This window comes from Cupressus sempervirens, chromosome 4, assembly GCF_028749045.1.
Source record: "Cupressus sempervirens isolate cs-2001-9-10 chromosome 4, ASM2874904v1, whole genome shotgun sequence".
In the NCBI taxonomy this organism is placed as follows: Eukaryota; Viridiplantae; Streptophyta; class Pinopsida; order Cupressales; family Cupressaceae; genus Cupressus; species Cupressus sempervirens.
The window spans coordinates 841,158,813-841,178,612 of NC_143121.1; the positions used below are offsets into that span (position 1 = coordinate 841,158,813).

At 37.2% G+C, this 19,800-nt stretch overlaps 1 protein-coding gene across 4 annotated transcripts in view; it reads left to right on the plus strand.

Annotated features, from left to right (window-relative positions):
• The window catches only part of LOC149564014 (uncharacterized), a 98,847-nt gene that overhangs the window by 18,173 nt on the left and 60,874 nt on the right, over positions 1–19,800 (plus strand). For 3 of the 4 annotated variants that reach the window (XM_089827118.1, XM_089827121.1, XM_089827119.1), the window contains exons 2-4: positions 7,177–8,909; positions 17,320–18,607; positions 18,882–19,161. In XM_089827118.1, the coding sequence (XP_089683244.1) occupies positions 7,319–8,909; positions 17,320–18,607; positions 18,882–19,161 (3,159 nt within the window). In that variant the 5' untranslated portion in view covers positions 7,177–7,318. The remainder of the gene's footprint in view (positions 1–7,176; positions 8,910–17,319; positions 18,608–18,881; positions 19,162–19,800) is intronic. The other variant, XM_089827120.1, reaches the window with a different exon arrangement.

Below are 19,800 nucleotides of genomic sequence, written 5' to 3' on the forward strand. Positions count from 1 at the left end.
GAGTGAACCCCCAATGGAGGTGACCAAGCTCTCAACAAATAACTACACAACAGAATCATAGCACAAAACACAAGCTCTGATAGGAAATTCAATTGTTTTATTCATAAACAACTGATTACATGTAATGTGCCAGGCTATAAGGCCTTCTTGGTTATGGCCAATTACACTAACAGTTTTGCAAGATCTCACAAGATCCAACGAAGTAATCTTCTTGTTTCCTAAGCCCACACTCAGCTACTAGCTCTGCTAAATTTCGCTCCTCCTAGCTACTCCTCTCTAGTTGACTACCAACTCCTTTTTATGACTCCTACAACACTACCCAAACCCTTCTTTTATACTTGCACGACCACAAGTCGGCTTGTTGCAAATAGAAACATCTAGAACCCAAATAAATACAATATGCCTTAGTCGGGTTACAACAATCATTAAATACACAGGAGAAAGAACCAAGACCCTAAAGAGGTCCACGTATATCCTAGGATCGATTCACATTAGGATCACACCCTACATATATTAAATGCACCAAGTTGGCTGATCAAATCTCCAAGAACATTTAGTCGGTGAGCCAAACCATCGAGCGTCAGCAACAACCACTGAGAAAGCCAAGTATACACCGACCATACCGAGCAAGCATGTTCATTGAGCTCTACAAGCATCACCTAGCACTAGTTCCATCGAGCAGAATATCAACTGAGCATCATAAGCATCATCGAGCTCCTTCAGTCACCAAGTTCCTCGGACAAAACTAGAACCCAGAACTACCCTATAGTGACTGAGCATCACTGAACATCACCTTCTTTTGACCGAGTTCACCAACTCCAAGAGCGAAACCATTCCAGCATACAAGATTGCCAGAGGATGCTCCTGCATCACTATGCCTTACACTTGTTCATCTCGACTGACATCATGTCCTTCTTGATTGTAGTTTGTATGGGTCTAGCTGAAAGTTGATATTTACCATGGTAACTAGATTAAGTTTGAAGACCATTTTGAATTTCTCCTAAGCCTTGAACATCTCCATTACTTCTCATAAACATGTCATACTCTAGCCTCGAGCTTGAGAGCTTTAGTGGAAATCATGATGTATCTAAGCTCTTCTGCCAAGTTGGTAAGGAATTTAAAGCTGAGAACTTGACTTGCAATTGAAAATCCTCCATCTCTTATAAGGCTTAGAATCATACCCAAGACAATCTTTTCACCTCAACCTTTCCCTAGACTAAGACCTCTAAAAACCTACAAGACTCTTAAAATGTTGCCAAACTATTATGAAACTAGCACCTACTAATAATGACTGATTGCTAAAGCGAAAAGAGGGTGTCCCCATTTGCAATGGGGTGATGGTCTTAAAACGTCACAACACATAGCTTTGGAGGTATTTCTTTAGGTCCCTGTACATCAATCCAAGAAAAGTTATCCTATTCTATAAAGATTTTGAATGTTACCGTTGTCAATACTAGCTTCCAGTCATCCTTGATCATGACCATTTGCAAGTTGCCTCCTCCTATAGTTGATTTCTTCATTAACGGATCCTTATACTTGATCATTTTGTCTCTGTCAAAGCTATGGGTTGGCATATCATCTAATTTGGTTAGTTCTTCCTTGTATTCTTCATATTCCAAGGGAAAACTTGACTTGTCGTCACTTGATCATCTTCTTCAATTTCTTGATTTGTAACATGGTGCAATTGGGATGAAACACTTTCTAGTCTTCCATTTAGGGAGCTTGTTTCATCCTTTGAGAAATAATGGAGATCAAGAACTCCCTCATCATTCAATTCTACAAACCTTCTTTCTTCCTTTCTTTCTAATTCATTTCCTTTCAACTATGAGTTAAAGAAAACAATCTCTTCACTCATTGCTTTGTTCCATAAGTCGCTAACATACTTTCTCCCATTGTTTTCTATCGAGAGGGTGTTTGTTTTCCAATTGCAATCCTCCTTGGCTACAATTACCCATCCTCTCCAAATAAATGCATTGTATGCTTTATTCTACAATAGGATGACCACAATATTTTGTTACCATCTGCATTGTCAGTGTTCCCAAAGGCTTGATTCCATGCTGATCGATACCTATTAGTTAAAAGGTTGTTGGCTAGAGGGTTGGCTTCATTAGGCATTCTCATGTATCCTCCAATAGCATATTTACTCTCAGTCCTCTATTGCCAATCGCATTTGTTAGATTCTTTCCTATGATCTACATTTGTACAATAGTTGATTTCTTCCTTATATTCATCATGAAAACATTGGATCAATGACTTGTTCTCCATATGGTGGTTGTTTTGTTATCATGTCCTTACTTGTCTTGTACCTTGTTGTCTTTGATTTGATAATCGCCAACCATGTTGGTGATTGCCATTCTCAATCGTAACATACTTTGAAGAAGATTTGTCACCTTTTTTAGTATAGGTGTTTGTAGCTCTTAGCATTCTATGTTCCTTCTGGACTTTGACTGCAATGACCTACTTGTAGGTCCTTTGTTCATTCACCATGACATGTTCTATTCTGTAAAGAACCCCAACCGGTTCTAACTGCAATTCTAGTGTTTTGACATTTAGTCAAACACGTACATGTAAGCTCTGATAGCACTGTAAAGAACCCAATCGGTTCTAACTTCAATTCTAGTGGTTTGACATTTTGTCAAACACTTATCATGCAAGCTTTGATACCATTGTAAAGAACCATTCAAGGCTCTGACTGTTGCTTTGATACCATTGTAATGAGCCTTGCTGGCTCACTCTAGAACAATGTTGAATAAATGTTTTGCTTTTTGAATGTTTTGCAATTTTTATTGTTTTTTTATATATGTGGTTTTTGTTTTCTGATATATAGAAATGCTCATAAAACTAACACAAATTGAAACTAGTGTGAAATGCCTACACAATATATTCAATTGAAATTATCATAAAGCCTGAACATATAAGAAAAGACTATTTATCAAGGAACCTGTATGCAGTTTGGTGTTGGGAAAGAGTTGCAGCAGGTATTTAACCTCACACCAATGTCCAACAAACCCAATCGCAGCCTTAAAGTAGATATATGCTGCCACAAAAAGATCAAACACTGCCTTTAAAATCTCACGCCAGTCCCTAAATTCAGATTGCACTAGCTTGTAACTTCAATGCTGCTTTTGTAGAATTGTTCACAGCACGTATACATGCCCACCAGTGGCAATGTTGATGAGAATAGTTTAGTAGCAAATGGATGCCCAGGCTGAATATTATTCCCTTCTCTAAGTCGCAGCAGAAGCAATGATAATTCCTCTACAAACCCTTCACTTTCAAATAAAAAACGCAGACAAGATAATTAATTGAATGGTATACAACAACACCATTCAGTTCTCAGCAAATAGAACACAATTCACCTGTTGTTTCACAGAGTCAAAGTGCTGAAATGGTGAAGAATTCTCAATTCTCCAACAATTTTGAAACCCTTGTTTCAATTTGTTCTCCAAACACAAGAAAACACATAGGCAATAGAATGAATTCCTTTCTCAGAAGAATTGCTTTTATAATAAATAAAGATGGCTTCTTCAAGACAACAGCAAGTAGCTTCTCTCACACATTTTTTCACTTAAAAGCCCATTGCTTTATACTTAGGCACATATTTGAATAACATAATTTATTAACTCCCTTTGTCTCAAAAATCAACCTTTTCAACAATATTATGATATTCAACCCAAGATTTAAAAGTCTTTATCCTAGTTCCAACGAGCTATGACACTAAGGTGGCCAATATACAATACCAACAAAATAGCAACTTCAACGTATTTAATTTAATAATAATCATAATTTACCCATCTTGCAAAAATGACTAAAGAAACACTAGAATCAAAATCCGACAGCACGTGAGTGATCTTGATGAAGAAATGTGACAAATGAACTCAACGGGGTGACTTACTAAAAATAGACGCTCCCTCCAAGATTCTTGGAGCCCAAATTAGAAGCCAAAAATAAAAATTGAGAGCATTATCCAACTCCTCCAACTCCTCTAACTCATCTGAGCTCATCGGAACTATCCATTGACTTACTATAAATAGTAAGTCCCAACAAACAGAGCCAAAACCCTCAATAGGGTCCTCTAATCACCAATATTAGCCTACAAGTATCCAATAATAGGCTAAATCCATCCACTATCATGGTCATGCTAAAGAGGGGCCATTACATATTCTGTTTTGGCTTCTTATAGTCGCTTTTTCTCCACACGACCTTCATTTGAGCACTAGTGATCACAATAATTACCTCATCTTGTTCTTCCATATTCACCATGTTAGTACTCTTTTGTTTTGGGTAGTCAATGTTTTCATGGTGATCTACTCCACACCATTTGCACATCTTTTATTTATTCTTTTTGCCTTAGCATTCCTTGGCCAAGTGTTCCCATTTGTACATGTACACCATAGGATCATTGGTCTTCCCTTTGCATCATATTGGCCTTTTCTTTGTGGGTCACTATTGTTGAGCCGATTTTTGTTTCCCAATTATTATGACATTCACAAGGAGATGCATTAGTATTATTTTTGTGGTTTTGTTGGTGTGGGCAATGGGGTTGATTATTTCCCCTTAGTGGCTAGGGCTTGTATGTTTCTTATCTTGAGGCTGTATGAGCATTCCTTGATGGAATGCCACATCACTTAGTAGATGTCACACAACTTTTTTGGATAATTTACTTTAGTGTAGCCTTCAGTTTTGCGATTGGTACACCAAAATTCTTTATTCCTTTCTAATTTCTTTCTCAACTTCGAGCTTGTTCATCAACCTCATTATAATATCTCTATAGGGCTTGAACCATCTTTTGTTTGTAACCACTGTTGTATTTTGTGCTCCTGTGATTTTCCATTGGCTGCTTCCCTCAGGGAGATGTTTTGTCTTCATTCTCAATGTCCTCGTTTGTTCTCCTAAAGGATTGATCCTTCCTTCGCTAAAAGATGGTTACTATAGGGATCAATCCTTTAGTGAACAATGAAGGGATCAATCCTTTAGTGAACCATCTTTTCTGTAATCCATCCCTCGTTTGGTCTCCAACTTCATCAATAGTTCTTCGAGCCTATGATTATAGACTCTTACATTCTCATGCTTTCCTTTCTTGTTGTTATAAATTTTGCTACAATCTTGTAATCATCCCATAATAATCTGAACTTTGCCTCGAGTGCTTTCTTTATTGCATCCCATGAGGTTTTGGACTGTGCATTGAATTCTTTGAACTAATCTATGTTTATTCCTCGTAGCATTGCTAGGAATACTCCTAGCCAATAATCTTTGTTCTCCTGATCACTTGCTATCCATATAGTCTAACATATTTTACAACGTTGAACAGGATCATAGACCCATTACTTGTAAATTTTGGGATTTTTTGTGTTTTTACACTTGGCCTTGTTGGGGAAGTTACTCTACTGGGTCTCTAATTATGATAGGGGCTCATTTCCTAAAATTTTCTTGCCAAAACCTCTACATGAGCTTATTCTTTCATTGACTTTATGCTTCTTTTCCTTTCAATCCACAGTTTGTCGATTTGAATGATTTTATTTGACAAATAGTTAACACTTTAGTTGACAAAAGGTCCTTTTCATCTCGTCAGTTATCCAAAAATTCCCTGCACATGATAGAGGATATATCACATGGGACATCACCAACTACCTCATTGTCTACAGACACAAAATTGTGTTTTGCACACAATATTCCAAAATTTAACTCCTTTGAGATCATTTTATTGGCAGGAGTGACTGCAGAGAGCAGTACAGTGAAAACTATAACAGAAAGCAATGTAATGAAAACTATTGCAGACTGAAGAGAACTAATTTGAGAGATCCAGTAGTATTCACCTTTGTCCTTTTCCTCTGAGACCTCAATTTGAACCTTTGGCCCATCACCATTCCCTCTTCATAAACAAGTTCTGACAGTATTTCTGACTACACGCCAAATAATGACATGAAAGCATTTAGCTTGAGGGCCTTTGAATATTAAGGTCTTCCTAGTGCTGAAAGACCCTTTAATGGCTTAGAAATGTCCATTTTCACACAGATTTTAGTGTAGGCTTTTGATTGGCCATTTTGCTCATAATCCTCTACACTCAAAATATCATCAAAGGAATTACCAATTTTGGTTAAAATAGATTCCTTCCAAAACTTGAAGGCAAAGTAAATTATCTCAGCCACATCGGGTTTTGCCTGAACTATAGGTGGTTGGGTTGAAGTAGGCATCCATTGTTGCAGAAAGAGACACACACCATCCATCAACTAAGGGGCCCCCTTTAGAATTGTAAGCTTTGATTGGTCATCTAGGAAGACAAAGACAAAAAACCTTCCAGCAAAGATTTGGAACTCAGTCTCCCAAATTTTCAGCATCCATTTCTCCAAACCAGTAGTTGTACCTGTGATCAACAGTTTTCAAATTTTCCAATGAGGATCCTCTCTTTGTTAGAGATTTCTTTTCGACCTCAATCTTGGTGTTTGTCAAAGTAACACTGATTTCCAAAATCTCAAGCATGGGAGAGTGGGTGGGGGTGGTGATCTGGAATTGCATTTACTGTAGGGGCCACTGTTGCTGAACAAACCAAACATTCACCAAGACTATACACAGTTTTGTTGTCTCCCATTTGTTACCAGCAGTGCAGTTTCTACTTAGCCTTTCTTCATCAGCCTTTCCAGTCACACCAATTGTTGCTTCTTACCGCTACCTCCCTTCAATAGAACTCTATTTTTATCTATGATATTTTTAGACGATATAGTTCTTTTAGAAGTTCTATTTTTTACTTAAGATGTTTTTATTAAATTTCCTTCAACATTTAGAATTTTGTATATTTTATAGTAAGTTTGATGAATATTCAAAGACACATAGTATTTAATAATACTTAAGGGAATTTTCATTCTCCAATAATATATATGCATATAGATTTGGTGATAGAAGAAACTAATTAATTTGTTAGCAAGGACAGTTCTCTTTGCACGCATTTGATTTGAAGAAACTAATTGGTTTGTTAGCAAGGACAGTTCTCTTTGCACGCATTTGATTTCAGTCTTGTAGCTTTGCACTGTGTTAAAATTTTGATAAAATCTCTTTGTTCTTTGTTAGTTTTTTTCCTTTCACATATTGTCCTTTCCTAAGAAAAAATGATTAGTTGCTACACTGGAAAGCTTTGGCAGAAATAATGTTGATCATCTCTCTGATTAAATTCTTTGACAGATTGACAATGGAAGCTCTGCTGTGTGCAATTTCCACATGATTCATTCCCTCTGGACAATTGCTGAAGGATATATGGGCTCAAGGTCATTTTTCGTGATTCTTTTGTAGAATTTGACTTTGTTATGGCCATTGGACTCTATCAATGGCAGAATTTACTCAAGATATTTTGGAATTCCTGCAAAGAAATCATTTTACCGATTCATTAGCTGCATTACAATCTGAGTTGGCTAACCAAAAGAGTTTAAATGATAGTGGATTTTTCAATTATTCAAGTTGTTTTTCTCCACAAGGGAATGGACAGGGATCGAATGAAAACCATGGTGGAGAGCAGACAACAAAGTTGAGAGATGATGAATCTATGGACATTAAAAGTTTCCAACCAAATGATTTAACATCATACATAACCTTTGAGAAAAGAATAACAAGGCCCTTGAAAGATGAAAATGATTGTGAAGCTGAAAATCTAGAATTCCCTTGTTCATCTTCCAAAGTGGTGTCAAACCAACAGATGGATTCAGAATTTAAAGCCAGGGAACTGGAATCTGACTCATCTAACCATGTACTTTATACAGAGCATAGGGTTGCGAACAGTGAAGGGACCTTGTATGAAAATGACCAAAAACCTATCTCAATGAATGACTACACAGATGGAGCATTGGAACAATGTAAAACCTCTTATGAACAAAGAAATCTGCAAGATTCATCGGTGACCAGTGAAGAGATACACATGCTTTGCAAAGGTCATGTGCAGTTTGGAAATAGGATTGATTATAGTTTTGCAGGGGATCCAAATTTGGGTTTGAGCGGAATTTCTATTGAGAAAACAAAGATTGTAAAAGAATTAGGCAATAATATGATTGAAGCAAAGGGAAACTTTCATGAGACACAAGATGAAAAAATCCTTATGCAGGATATGCCAGAAGAGCAATATTTACCAAGAAAACTACATAGCAGAGGAAATTCAAGGGATCGAATAGAAACAAATTCACAGCCAGATGGTAAGAACCCTGTATTAAAGGAAGTGGACCTGGATTTGAGATCACATGGAAGGGACTACAACTTGTTCATACATGACAAGAAAACTTCAGGGCCTCAAATTGGAAATGATATACTTGACTTAGAACCAAACAACAAATCTCATTTCAAGTTTGATCAAGGAAAAGGGGGATTTGTTCAAGAAGCTGTACCGGCACATGAGATTGCAGAAAAAATTCAATATGTTCAAGAATGTTTTGCAGAAAAAACAGGATATAGGAGTAATATTGGTCCTTTGAAAAAAGTGCCTCTGAAGACAGCATTTCCATTTTCCATTAACGAGGTATTTGTTAATAGTGAACAACTATTGCATAGTCGGGCACTTGGAAAAGTGGCTTGGGTAGGCAGTGAAGGAACTGTGCAAGGAGAAAGTAAAGGTTTGATGACTTCTGACAAAGGGCATGGTAGGGAAGGCCTGCCTGCGCAGATGTTAAATTCCCAAGGTAGTTCAAAGCAAAAGAAAGTAGAGAGTCTCAACTTGTTAGCAAGCATGGGATCTTCTGATGAATTATTTCCAAGCTTTTCTTCAAAAACATTTCAAGTTGCAGATTATGGCAATAATGACACAAAGGAAGATTTTTATGGGGGTAGTAGGATGGACCCAATAGCATCTAGAACCAAACTGGAAGATGTGGAAAGTTCTGTTTTATTAGGATCATATATCCACATTCCTGTTGAACGGGAAATAACAAACACAGGTTTGACTTTCATAAAATTGACATAGTTTTCCTTTCTGTTAATTCTTGTCTCGAACTATTTATCATTGTATCTTAATTTTCCCAGCTTATCAATGATTTACAGGCATGGACTTTCAGATTCAGTTCCAACTTCTACTTGTCAACAAATTAATGACATTTCAACACCTTTTTACACAAAATATAATTGTAAAAAGTTGAAAAACTTCTAAATGCCAATGAAGGATCACATTACTTATTAGGATTAGAAAATATTGACAGATTTGGAACATAAACCATTCTTTCCATCTCCAAGTGCAGTGTGGATCATTACATCCTCATCCCCAAATGTAGTGTATTATAATTTATAAGATATTGACAATATCTTTTAGGCTATATCATTATCAGGTTGAAGTTAACTTTCAGTCATATATTTGTTTAATGTATGTAATCATACAGAATGGCTTTGTGTTATGGACAAATTGTATGTCAATCATTTCTCTTTCAGCATAAACAGTACATGATGCCTCTAAATCTCAACTGATTAAGATCTCTTACTTTTGGATGTGGTAGTGTCTCCCACAAAGCATTGTGCTACTGACTCTACTCTCCTTTACGGGAGGCCCTCTCCATCCTCTTAGCTGAAATCTCTCTAGGATGGAATTTCAGCTCCAAGTTTTGAAATTTTGGGATATTTCTCCTAGCCAATGAATCCACTTTACCTCTAACACTAGATTTGTTTCCACTAAACCAATTACACAGAAATCATTAGACATTTTGTATGAAGCTAGTGTAATGCATAACCCCCTGTCTCTGCTAGTGTATAATATAGTATTTCTTTATGCCACTGTGGTATCAAATGCCTGATTTTTTTTTAGGTAACCCTCTTTGTCTAACCGAAACTCTCATCAATAAAGTTGTGGGTTGCCGCACAGTCAGTCAATATTGTCACCTCTGATCCCTTCAACACTGTGAACTCTTAATGGGTGGTAATGGGCTGCTCCTGGTAGTGCAACCGAAGTGCTACCAGTAGTATTTCCACTACGTGAACTTTGATCTATGCTTCCTCCTCATCCTTAGAGATTACCTCTATGTAATGAGCTTGTCCTTTCGGAAGACACCTATCTATGTCCTCATCCCCAATGCTCTTTGCATGAAAAGAAAAGATTCTTCCTTCATAGTTCATTTCTGAATTCCACTTCCTTAGTGGTTTAATGCCATTCTTTGTGTCGGTAACTCGACTGGGATGGTTTCTTTTGTTGCCCAAACATGGAAGTTCTTGGCTGCTCATAAGGTGGTGATTTTAATTTTTCACAAGGTGCTGTTTCCTTCTGTCAGTAGGTTGAAATTTTCATTGTTTGATAAAGTTTTGGGGTCCAAGGCTTCTTAATAGCCTCTGTGAATGGTATAGGGTTGAAGTGTTTGAACAGGCCTGTCAGAGGTCCAGTTAGACTCTCTATAAACAAAACCACTAGCGTCCTCTCTCATACATTGGTTATGATAATTGAAGTCTCTAAAATTTAGTTACATAGGAATCAATTGTGTGTGACTTCTTAAGTTGATCTAGTTCATGAAAGTGAATCTCTAGAACAATTCTATCGAATTTCTCAATCAACATGTCACTGGACTCTGTATACGAATGAATATAATGGTGCTCTAGAGTGATCAACCTGTGGTACCACCACTAATGTGCTACACCCTCAAAATGAATGGTACAAATTTGATGGTTTAAATGACAAAACAGTGTATTTTTTGAATCTAGGAGTGTGCAGTACACTTGTTTGATCCATCAAATATGGGAAGCCTTGATTTTCCCAAATGCCTATTTGAGATATCATGGATTTGTTTGTTGTCTTGTCTCTTTTATTTGACCACCCTTGTTTATCTTAAAGCCCATACAATACGTGAGTGACAATGCCTCCTTAATTTTAGCTGATAAGAGTCTATACTTGTAGTAACTGGCCACTATGTTGTCAGCAATGGTTGTCTGGATTTTGATTCAACAACTGTCTTCCTTGTGAATGAAACTAGCTGGAAGGGCTTCACAACAGAACTTGTAAGTGTCTTCTAGATGCTTTGGTGAATGTTTACCCCTGACGAGTTAACTTCACCACTGCGTGCCCTTGATATGTTGTTATTTTGCATAGTGCAAACTGTTGATGTCAGTTTTGTACCACTACATAACATATTAGCAATTGAATATCTGATATGGAGTATCAAAGACACAATTCCTCTCTTGAAAAGTTAGAATAAGATTTTCCTCTCTTGAAAAGTGGCTATTAGAGATAAATTCAAGTCATTAGTGGCTATTAGAGATAAATTTAGAACATTTGAGGTTGAATGGAAGGATTTCCTTCCAATCAAGGATTTAGCTATTCCCAGACTACAGGCATTCATTGAGCTCCCAAGGAAAGATTTGGAAAGGTCCAAGTTGATTGATGAAGGGGGATTGAGTACGGTTGAGTCTTGGTTTGTTGCCTTGACTATCAGATTGAGAATACTTGAAGAAGTACGGAATGAGATTACACAACATACTCCAAGCGCTGACACTTCCATTTCAACCATGATGAGTGACGTTGGGGCTGCGCTTGATTTTGAAGATATCAAACAGGAGAGCATCAATGAGACAGAATTTGGATCGAGTTTGGATGAGTTGGGGAAGGTTGCCATCAAGAAGAAACGTTTGGGCACCCTTGCCTCCCTCAATGCCTTCATCAGATACGTGAAAGAATATGAGAAAGATCATGAGAAGACACTGCAAGCAGCAAGCAACATGATGAATTCAACTGAGCTCAAAATGAAATGCTCAAAATGAAACACACACCTTGTCCTTCCATGAAGGAAGTCAACGACAAGCTAGCCAAGTTCATTACTTGGGCTAAAAAGATGAAAGAAAAGGGTAGAACTATATTAGAAGATCATTTGATGTAAGCCCAAGTGGCAATTCCTCTTTACCTGCTGTTTTCTTTCATTTCCTGCATCATGGGAAATTTTAAGTTTCCAAAATTAACACCACATAACTATGCTACATGGTCCATTAAAATGTGGTGTCAATTAATGCATAATGAAGTTTCTCAATATGTCGATGGTACCCTTCCTAAACCAACAGGTGATCAAGTATCTAAAAGTGACATTAATGCTTGGGAATCTGCAGATAGGAAAGCCCTAGGTGATATTATGTTGGGGGTTGAAGATAAAATCCTCTATCAGATCGAGAAGTATAAGACATCCAAGGATGCTTGGGATGCCCTCAAAAACCTGTATGGTAAAGTGTCTGAGGAGGATGTTTACAAAATTGAAGATGAGCTTGTCTCCCTAGATCCTAAGACATTTGATTCTATACAGGATTTCAGAACATAATAGATGAGTCAAACAATCAGGAAGATGTTAAGGTCACGGGGTATGAGATTGTCCCATCCTCGGGTTATGATCAGTGCCTGACTTTTGAGGAAATTTCATTTTCGCTAGAATTTGAAGCATATGAAGAACACCAAGGGAGATTTCCTCCCGAGTCAGCCAACAGGCCGGTTAGTGAGGTAATAGATCAAAATGGGTATAACAATGGGTTGGATTCTTTCCCACCATTGAGCAACGATGTTCTAGTTCAAGGGACGGGTGGGAACCAAACATTTCAATAGCCGGCTAGCAATGCAAGGTTCTATCAAAGAAACAATAAGAGGACTGATGGACCTTTCACATCCTCCATACCCCCGGACAATTTCAATACGCCTCCACACCCCAACGCAAGTACATACCAAATTCTTCAAGGGATGCACCCGAGTACAGACATGGCAACCATAACAATGGAGGTGGAACACAGAGTTCCCAACAAAGTACACAACTAAACAATCAAGATGTTCGAGGATCATAGAGTGTCCAATCAACACAAGAAGCAAATAGAGGAAGAACAGGAAACAATGCTGTGAATAATGATGAGTTGAAAAGATTAGGACAAAGTGTAACAAAGGAGATGAAGAAGATCATGATCAATCTCCCTTTGTTTGAATTATTGAAGGTAGCGGAGATTAGAGATACATTCCTTGACAGTTTGAAGGAGAACAAATCACAAGGGCTTCACACTCAAAGTGCAATAACACATACTCAAGGGAGGCTGCCTCCTAACTCAGTGCATGTGATCCAAGACATTCCAAGGGGGAACATGATGAATTCATCTCAAGAGATTTCATATGGAGAAATGGAGAACTCTACTTTTCTTTCTCATTGTTGTGACTTGCATGGTGATTAAGAACTTTTGGTGTTGTTGCATGGTTTCTACTTCCAATAGTTAGAATACGATTTTCTTTGAAGTTGTTAAAATAGATTTCATTTCAAGTTGTTAAATAGAGAGAAGAGTAGATGGATAGTTGCATGGTAGTATTAGTGGATGTTTGATCGGGATCTATAACTAGGCCACTAGCATCCTAGTAGTTTGTTGGGAAGCCTTGTGTGGTCAACTAGTTCTTTTTCCTTGAATCATTGCATCTATGGAGGTGGAGCTGCTGGTTAGCTTTCATTAGATTCGATCCTCGTCCATTTGCTAATCCTTCCATTCATAGGAGTAGGAGTAGAATAGCAAGTAGTATAGTATTTGGAGTTTCGAAGAAGGTTAGGAAGGCATAAAGTCATTAGAATACTCACTCTCCATCACCATTACCATCCCCATCAACATCATCTAGAACCCATACAAAATCATCATCATCACCATCCCACCAAAAGTCCAAGTTGTCCTCAAACAAATAGTGTAAGGCCGCCTACGTGATTACCAGCAAATCACATCGATAACTGAGTTAGTATCCACAGGTTTTTGGAACATTGGAGTCATTCTCATGTCTTCATGAGTATTAACTTTTCAAGACAAGAATTGTGTGTTTGATACTCCGTATCAGATATTCTATTGCTAATATGTTATGTAGTGGTACAAAACTGACATCAACATTATCTGGCGCTAGGAGGGCCTGAATGTTTTTTTTTGAGGACTTGTTCGCATTTAATTATGAAGAAGAATGGTGCTCCCTAGATCAAATCAACCTAGAGCAACTTGGAGAACACTCCAAGACCATATTGTTGCCAGTTTGTGCTCAACTGTTGAAAGTACTAGAGAGTATCTGGACACTGTTGATGTGTTGAATCAAGAAGAAAGGAAAGCATGAGTTATTGAAAAGAGAATTCAAAAAAGGTTGGAACGTCAAAGAGAACATGAAAGGAAGCTCGAAAGAGAAAGGAAAGCACGAAGACAAGCTCAGGCCGTTCTTGAGGAAAATACAAATTAGGTCTGAATTATAGTTAAGCTGGATAGAAAAATTATGTCTTTTTCCCCCAAAAGGTTTGAGAAATTGCAATGTGATAGGAGACAAAGGATATTGAGATCTACACCACACCAGGAAGAGGATTTACTTGTGTTAGAATTTCATAAGAAATCAAGGAATCGTTGGGTAGCGGATACTTCAAATTTGGCTAGCCCCTCAAGTTAACCAGTTCAAGCTCAAGTCAATCAAGCAACGATGGCTCAACCACCATGGATTCAAAACAATGCCTCACCCATTTTGTTCCAACAATATCATGACTTACCAAAGAATCTGGCGGTATTCTGCTCCAAGTTCTTTGTCAATGACCCTAATCATACAGTGGAAGAGCATATCAAAGTATTTGAAGAGGCATTGTGCAACTGAAGGATTCAACATGAGGATGTAGCATGCAGGCTTTTCCCTTACTCAGTGGGGGAAGAACCTTACTACTGGTTTGTCAATCTGCTAGTGTCATCTATAACAAGATGGGTTTAGCTCAAAGAAGCTTTTATTGCGAAATTTGGCGTGCCCACCACACCATTGGAGTTGCATAGGATGTTTGTGGACATGATAAAGAGTCAATAAGTTCCTTCAACAATTGTTTCCACAAGGCCTACATGAGATTGCAAGCCCCTTACACAATGACAGAGGCAGGTGCTTTGGAGGCATATTACTGTGCATTAGACAGTTAGACAACTATGTTTACAAGGATGGCGAATCTTGCTCCCACAATGTTGAATAAGGCTTACACTAAAGCAACTGAAATAGGGAAGCAATTGGGCCAACAAGGAATGGAACCCCCAAGTGCTAGGTATCCGAATAATCCAGTTCCACAGCTTGCATATCAAGCACCTACAAATTAGTTGGTGGTACATCCGGAACCTCCGTTGTCTCAAACACCACCATCAATGCTAGTTTATCTGCAAAGTGCAAGTTCATCCACAAGAATGCAAGAAGAAAAGGATGAAATGAAGGAATTGATTGACCAAGTCAAGAAACTGTCTACAGAAGTTACTTATTTGAGAAATCAAAACAATCAACTCCAATCCTTCCAAAGGAAAAACCAAGGTGGTGGTTATCAAAGGAACTATCAAAATAATAACCATCAAGGTAATAGCCAGTCCCAAGATCAAGGATATAACAATCAGTCTAACCAAAGGAGGACGTGGAACACAAGCCCAAACAATGGAAATGTGGTGTTGGCACTAGATAATCAAGCCTCAACAGATAGTAGGCCAGTGGATAGAATATTTCTAGCTGAGTCCGACATGTCTAAATATTGTAGATTCCATGAGACTGATCAACATTCAGAGTTAGGATGTGCTGAGTTCAAGAGGGCATCTAACCTGTTTCAGAACATAATAGATGAGTCAAACAACCAGGAAGATATAAAAGTCACAGGGTATGAAATTGTCCCATCCTCAGGATATGAGCAATGCTTGACTTTTGAGGAGATTTCATTTCCACCAGAATTTGAAGCATATGAAGAACACCAAGGGAGATTTCCTCTTGAGTCAACAGGCTAGTCAACGAGATAATAGATCAAAATGGACATAACAATGGGTCGGATTTTTCTTTCCCACCTTTGGGAGACATTGTTCTAGTTCAAGGAACAGGTGGGAACCAAACATTTCAACAATTGGCTAGCAATGCAAGGTTTTATCAAAGAAACAATAAGAGGAATGATGTACCCTTCACATCCTCCATACCCCCGAACAATTTCAATACTCCTCCACACCCCAATGCAAGTAACATACCAAATTCTTCAAGAAATGCACCCGAGTACAGACATTTTTACCATAACAATGGAGGTGGAGCCGCCAATTAGCTTTCATTAGATTCAATCCCCGTCCATTTGCTAATCTTTCCATTCATAGGAGTAGGAGTAGAATAGCAAGTAGTATGGTATTTGGAGTTTCGAAGAAGGTTAGGAAGGCATAAAGTCATTAGAATACTCACTCTCCATCACCATCACCATCTCCATCAACATCATCTGGAACCCATATAAAATCATTGTCACCACCATCCCACCAAAAGTCCAAGTTGTCCTCAAACAAATAGTGTAAGGCCGCCTACGTGATTACCAACAAATCACATCAATAACTGAGTTGGTATTTACAGGTGTAAGGAACATTGGAGTTATTCTCATGTCTTCATGAGTATTAACTTTTCAAGAGAGGAATTGTGTGTTTGATACTCCATATCAGATATTCAATTGCTGATATGTTATGTAGTGGTACAAAACTGACATCAACACAAACCAACAATGCCATCATATGCACTAACCATTTTTGTCCCTAAACAAGCTTCTCAAACCGAACACCATATGCATCCCTATTATTTTGACCCATTACCTCGTCATTTTGGTTATCTCCATTTCCTACTTGCATGCAATGATTTTCAGCTGACCCGTATATTTCCTCTTTTACCTTTGATAAAATTTCAACTTCTTGTCACCTCTGTGCATGAAACCAGGTCTGAAAATTTTCAAAAAAACATTTTTCCACAGTTGGCAAAAAAGGGCTTTGATACCACTGAAATAATCTTTCCTAATGTTTCTGACAATTTTTCTGGTGACATTTTCCTTTCTAATTTTTTCTTGTATTTCGTTTGTTTTAAATGCAAGCTTTTACTTGAATAAATGCTACAGCAGTAAAAGAAATATTCACCAAGAATTGACTTATACAATACTATTTATAATTTTCAATAAATTCATAATTCTATAATATATATCATAAGAAAATAACTTGATTGTGTTTGTGATGTTGCGTTGAACCCCCATGAAATAGCATTGGCAAAATTGTGACAGCGTAAAACAGCAGAGTGAGAATAATCTGTAAAATGATAGCATCCAATTAATTTGGTGGAATACGATATTTATTTTTGTAAGGAATGTGGGGGCTGTAGAAGTTTATTCTGTGTTAAGGCTATTAGGATAAACATGTATAATGATAGGAAAGTATTCATTTCAGTAGTATAAAAACAATAAATGAGGTAGATTTTAAAAGCGTGAAATTTTTGGTAAGTCTTTTGTATACCATGTTCTTTTATGCAGTATATATCTTCTGTTTGCAGAATGCCATAAATTTGGCAATCTTCTCATGCCATTTTCTTTTCTATGTTCTAAATGTTTAAACTATGATGGCTAGGGGAGAAGCTTACTGTAGGAAGCAGACAACCCTCAAACTATCGGACAGCACAAGTGGATTCTGGTATATTTGATAATGACAATAAGCAGCCTACAGAAAATGACTCTTGGCTTTTCAGTAATGAGATATATTACCCCCCTGAAAATGAAGAATGGAGATCTTGGGATAGGGAAGCCACCAATAACAAGAAAATTGAACATGATAACCAAATCTTGGCAGAAAATTTGTACTTTCCAAGGAAGCAACATTTGCAATCAAATAATGAATTAAAAATTCCATCACAAAGTCCTTCAGGATCACCTATGATGTACAATTATAATGGCAAGTTGATTAGTAATCATGAAACAAACTTGCTACAGATTGGCCCTGAGTGTCAAGGATTTTCACAACAACGAAGTGGAGTTGAAATTCTCGGGGATGTGAATATCGCTCATCAATCTAAGGCAAATATTTTTTCCTTTGTTGATCATCATGAGTTGATGAGGTCTACTGGTGTTGGTATCTGTGGTTATGAAGATGCTGACTTTAATGTGAGGAGGAATTGTATCACGGGGATTACTGAGAGCTTAAGTTTGAATGGTAAGCCAGTTAAATATGATAGAAGCAGCAGTTCAGACAACAGTATTGACAGAGCTGAAGAATTCAAGAAAAGGCAGGAAGTGGTGGACTATCAGGTTGTTAGGTATGATTCTGATTCTAATAGACATCATAGAGCTGTTCATGACAGTAAATCTGGAGAGAGTGACACAGAGAAACACTTCATTGAAGATGCTGTCAAAGAAAGGTCTGATGGATTGGGTAGCCAAATTCCTTATGATCATTCTCTTTATATTAGAGGTTTCTCTTTCCCTTCATTTTCTACTGTGGGCGATGTTGCAGAATTTAAGGAAGAACCTGAGCAGTCCTTTCTCTCAGATAAGAGGAATATGGTATTTTTCAATGGGAAAAAATATTCTAGTCACAATATATCTGGTCCCAGTGACATTCAGATTGCATCAGGAAGGAAGAGCAAAGGTTCTTTGCCTGTTTGTAGTGTGAGAGAAGGAAATGTTGATGAGTTACATAGAATGCAGTCTGTCATCTGCACACACTTCAATAATGAAGATGTTGAAAGAATAGGGATCAAAAGGAAGGATGGAGAAAGTTTGAATGATCTTATGAAAGATGAAGTTACAGAAAGGGTAGAGGATGAAGAAGTTGCATCTATAGGACAATTGATTCAACAGATCAAGGCACAGCAGGATCAGTTTGAGACATTTGATCTTCAGATTGTGCATAGAAAAAACAGGTATATATCACAAAATTGCCACACACATGAACTTCACCATACTTCTCATTCTATACTATAAATATTTCTGCATCTGGATAGTTGTCAATTCTCATAAATTGATCAGTTTGTTTCCTTAATGAGTAGTATATTTGTGGGTATTGATCACAAAGTGTCTTCTTGAATTATGTCATATATTTGAATGAGCACTAGCACTATGGATAGTCTTAGTTTATGATTAATATTTGTCTGGATATTTACTTCAGTTTCAACCTTTTAAGTGTTTTTTTTGCAGGACTGGTTATGAGGAAGTTAAAGACTATCATGCAATTCTAAACACTGTGATTGCTGGGCGTTATCATGTAATTCAAAACCTTGGCTCTGCAGTATTCAGTAACGTTGTACAAGTTCATGATTTACACACGGGGATGGATTTATGTTTGAAAATCATAAAAAATAACAAAGAATATTTCGATCAATGTCTTGACGAAATCAAACTTTTAAAGTTAGTGAACAAGCATGATCCTGCTGACAAGTATCACCTACTACGTCTGCACAACTACTTCTACTACCATGTAAGATGATATATATAGCTGCCAAAGATTTACTTTTATTATCTAAATTTCTCTCCACATTTGAGTTTAGCAAATATGATAGAATCCTGCTCATGAACATTTTACATCTCTTTACAATGCATTTTGTGGTTGAAGTTGAGTTAAACATAAAAATCTAGCGAAAGTCTCAAAATAAAAGGGAAGAAGTTGGTTGCTTTAAATACAGAGTTGCATGTAAACAACTATAGCGTTTGATAAATTCTTAAGACCTAAATATATGGCTGGATTTTATAAATATACACATACTTTACATTTTTATATCAACGACATAGAATGTAATATTAAAAATATTTAATTCTATATGTTGTGAGATTTGTGAAAGTAGGGTTTACAATCTCCTCATCTTATGAGATGGAAACAAGAGCTCTACATATATAGTTTCTACTACAAGAACTACTTTTTGATGTTCCATTTTTTATTGCAGTTTTTGATTTATTTTAAATAACCCTAATTTTTTTTAGATTCTGCTGATTGGAGTCAACATCTCTTGTTTTTTCCACTAGACCAGGTAAAAATCTAGAAATACCTAGTTATTGAATAGTTTGATTTTTTCCCATTCTTGCCCCTATAAATACTACATTTCTTCAATTTCCCTTCAAT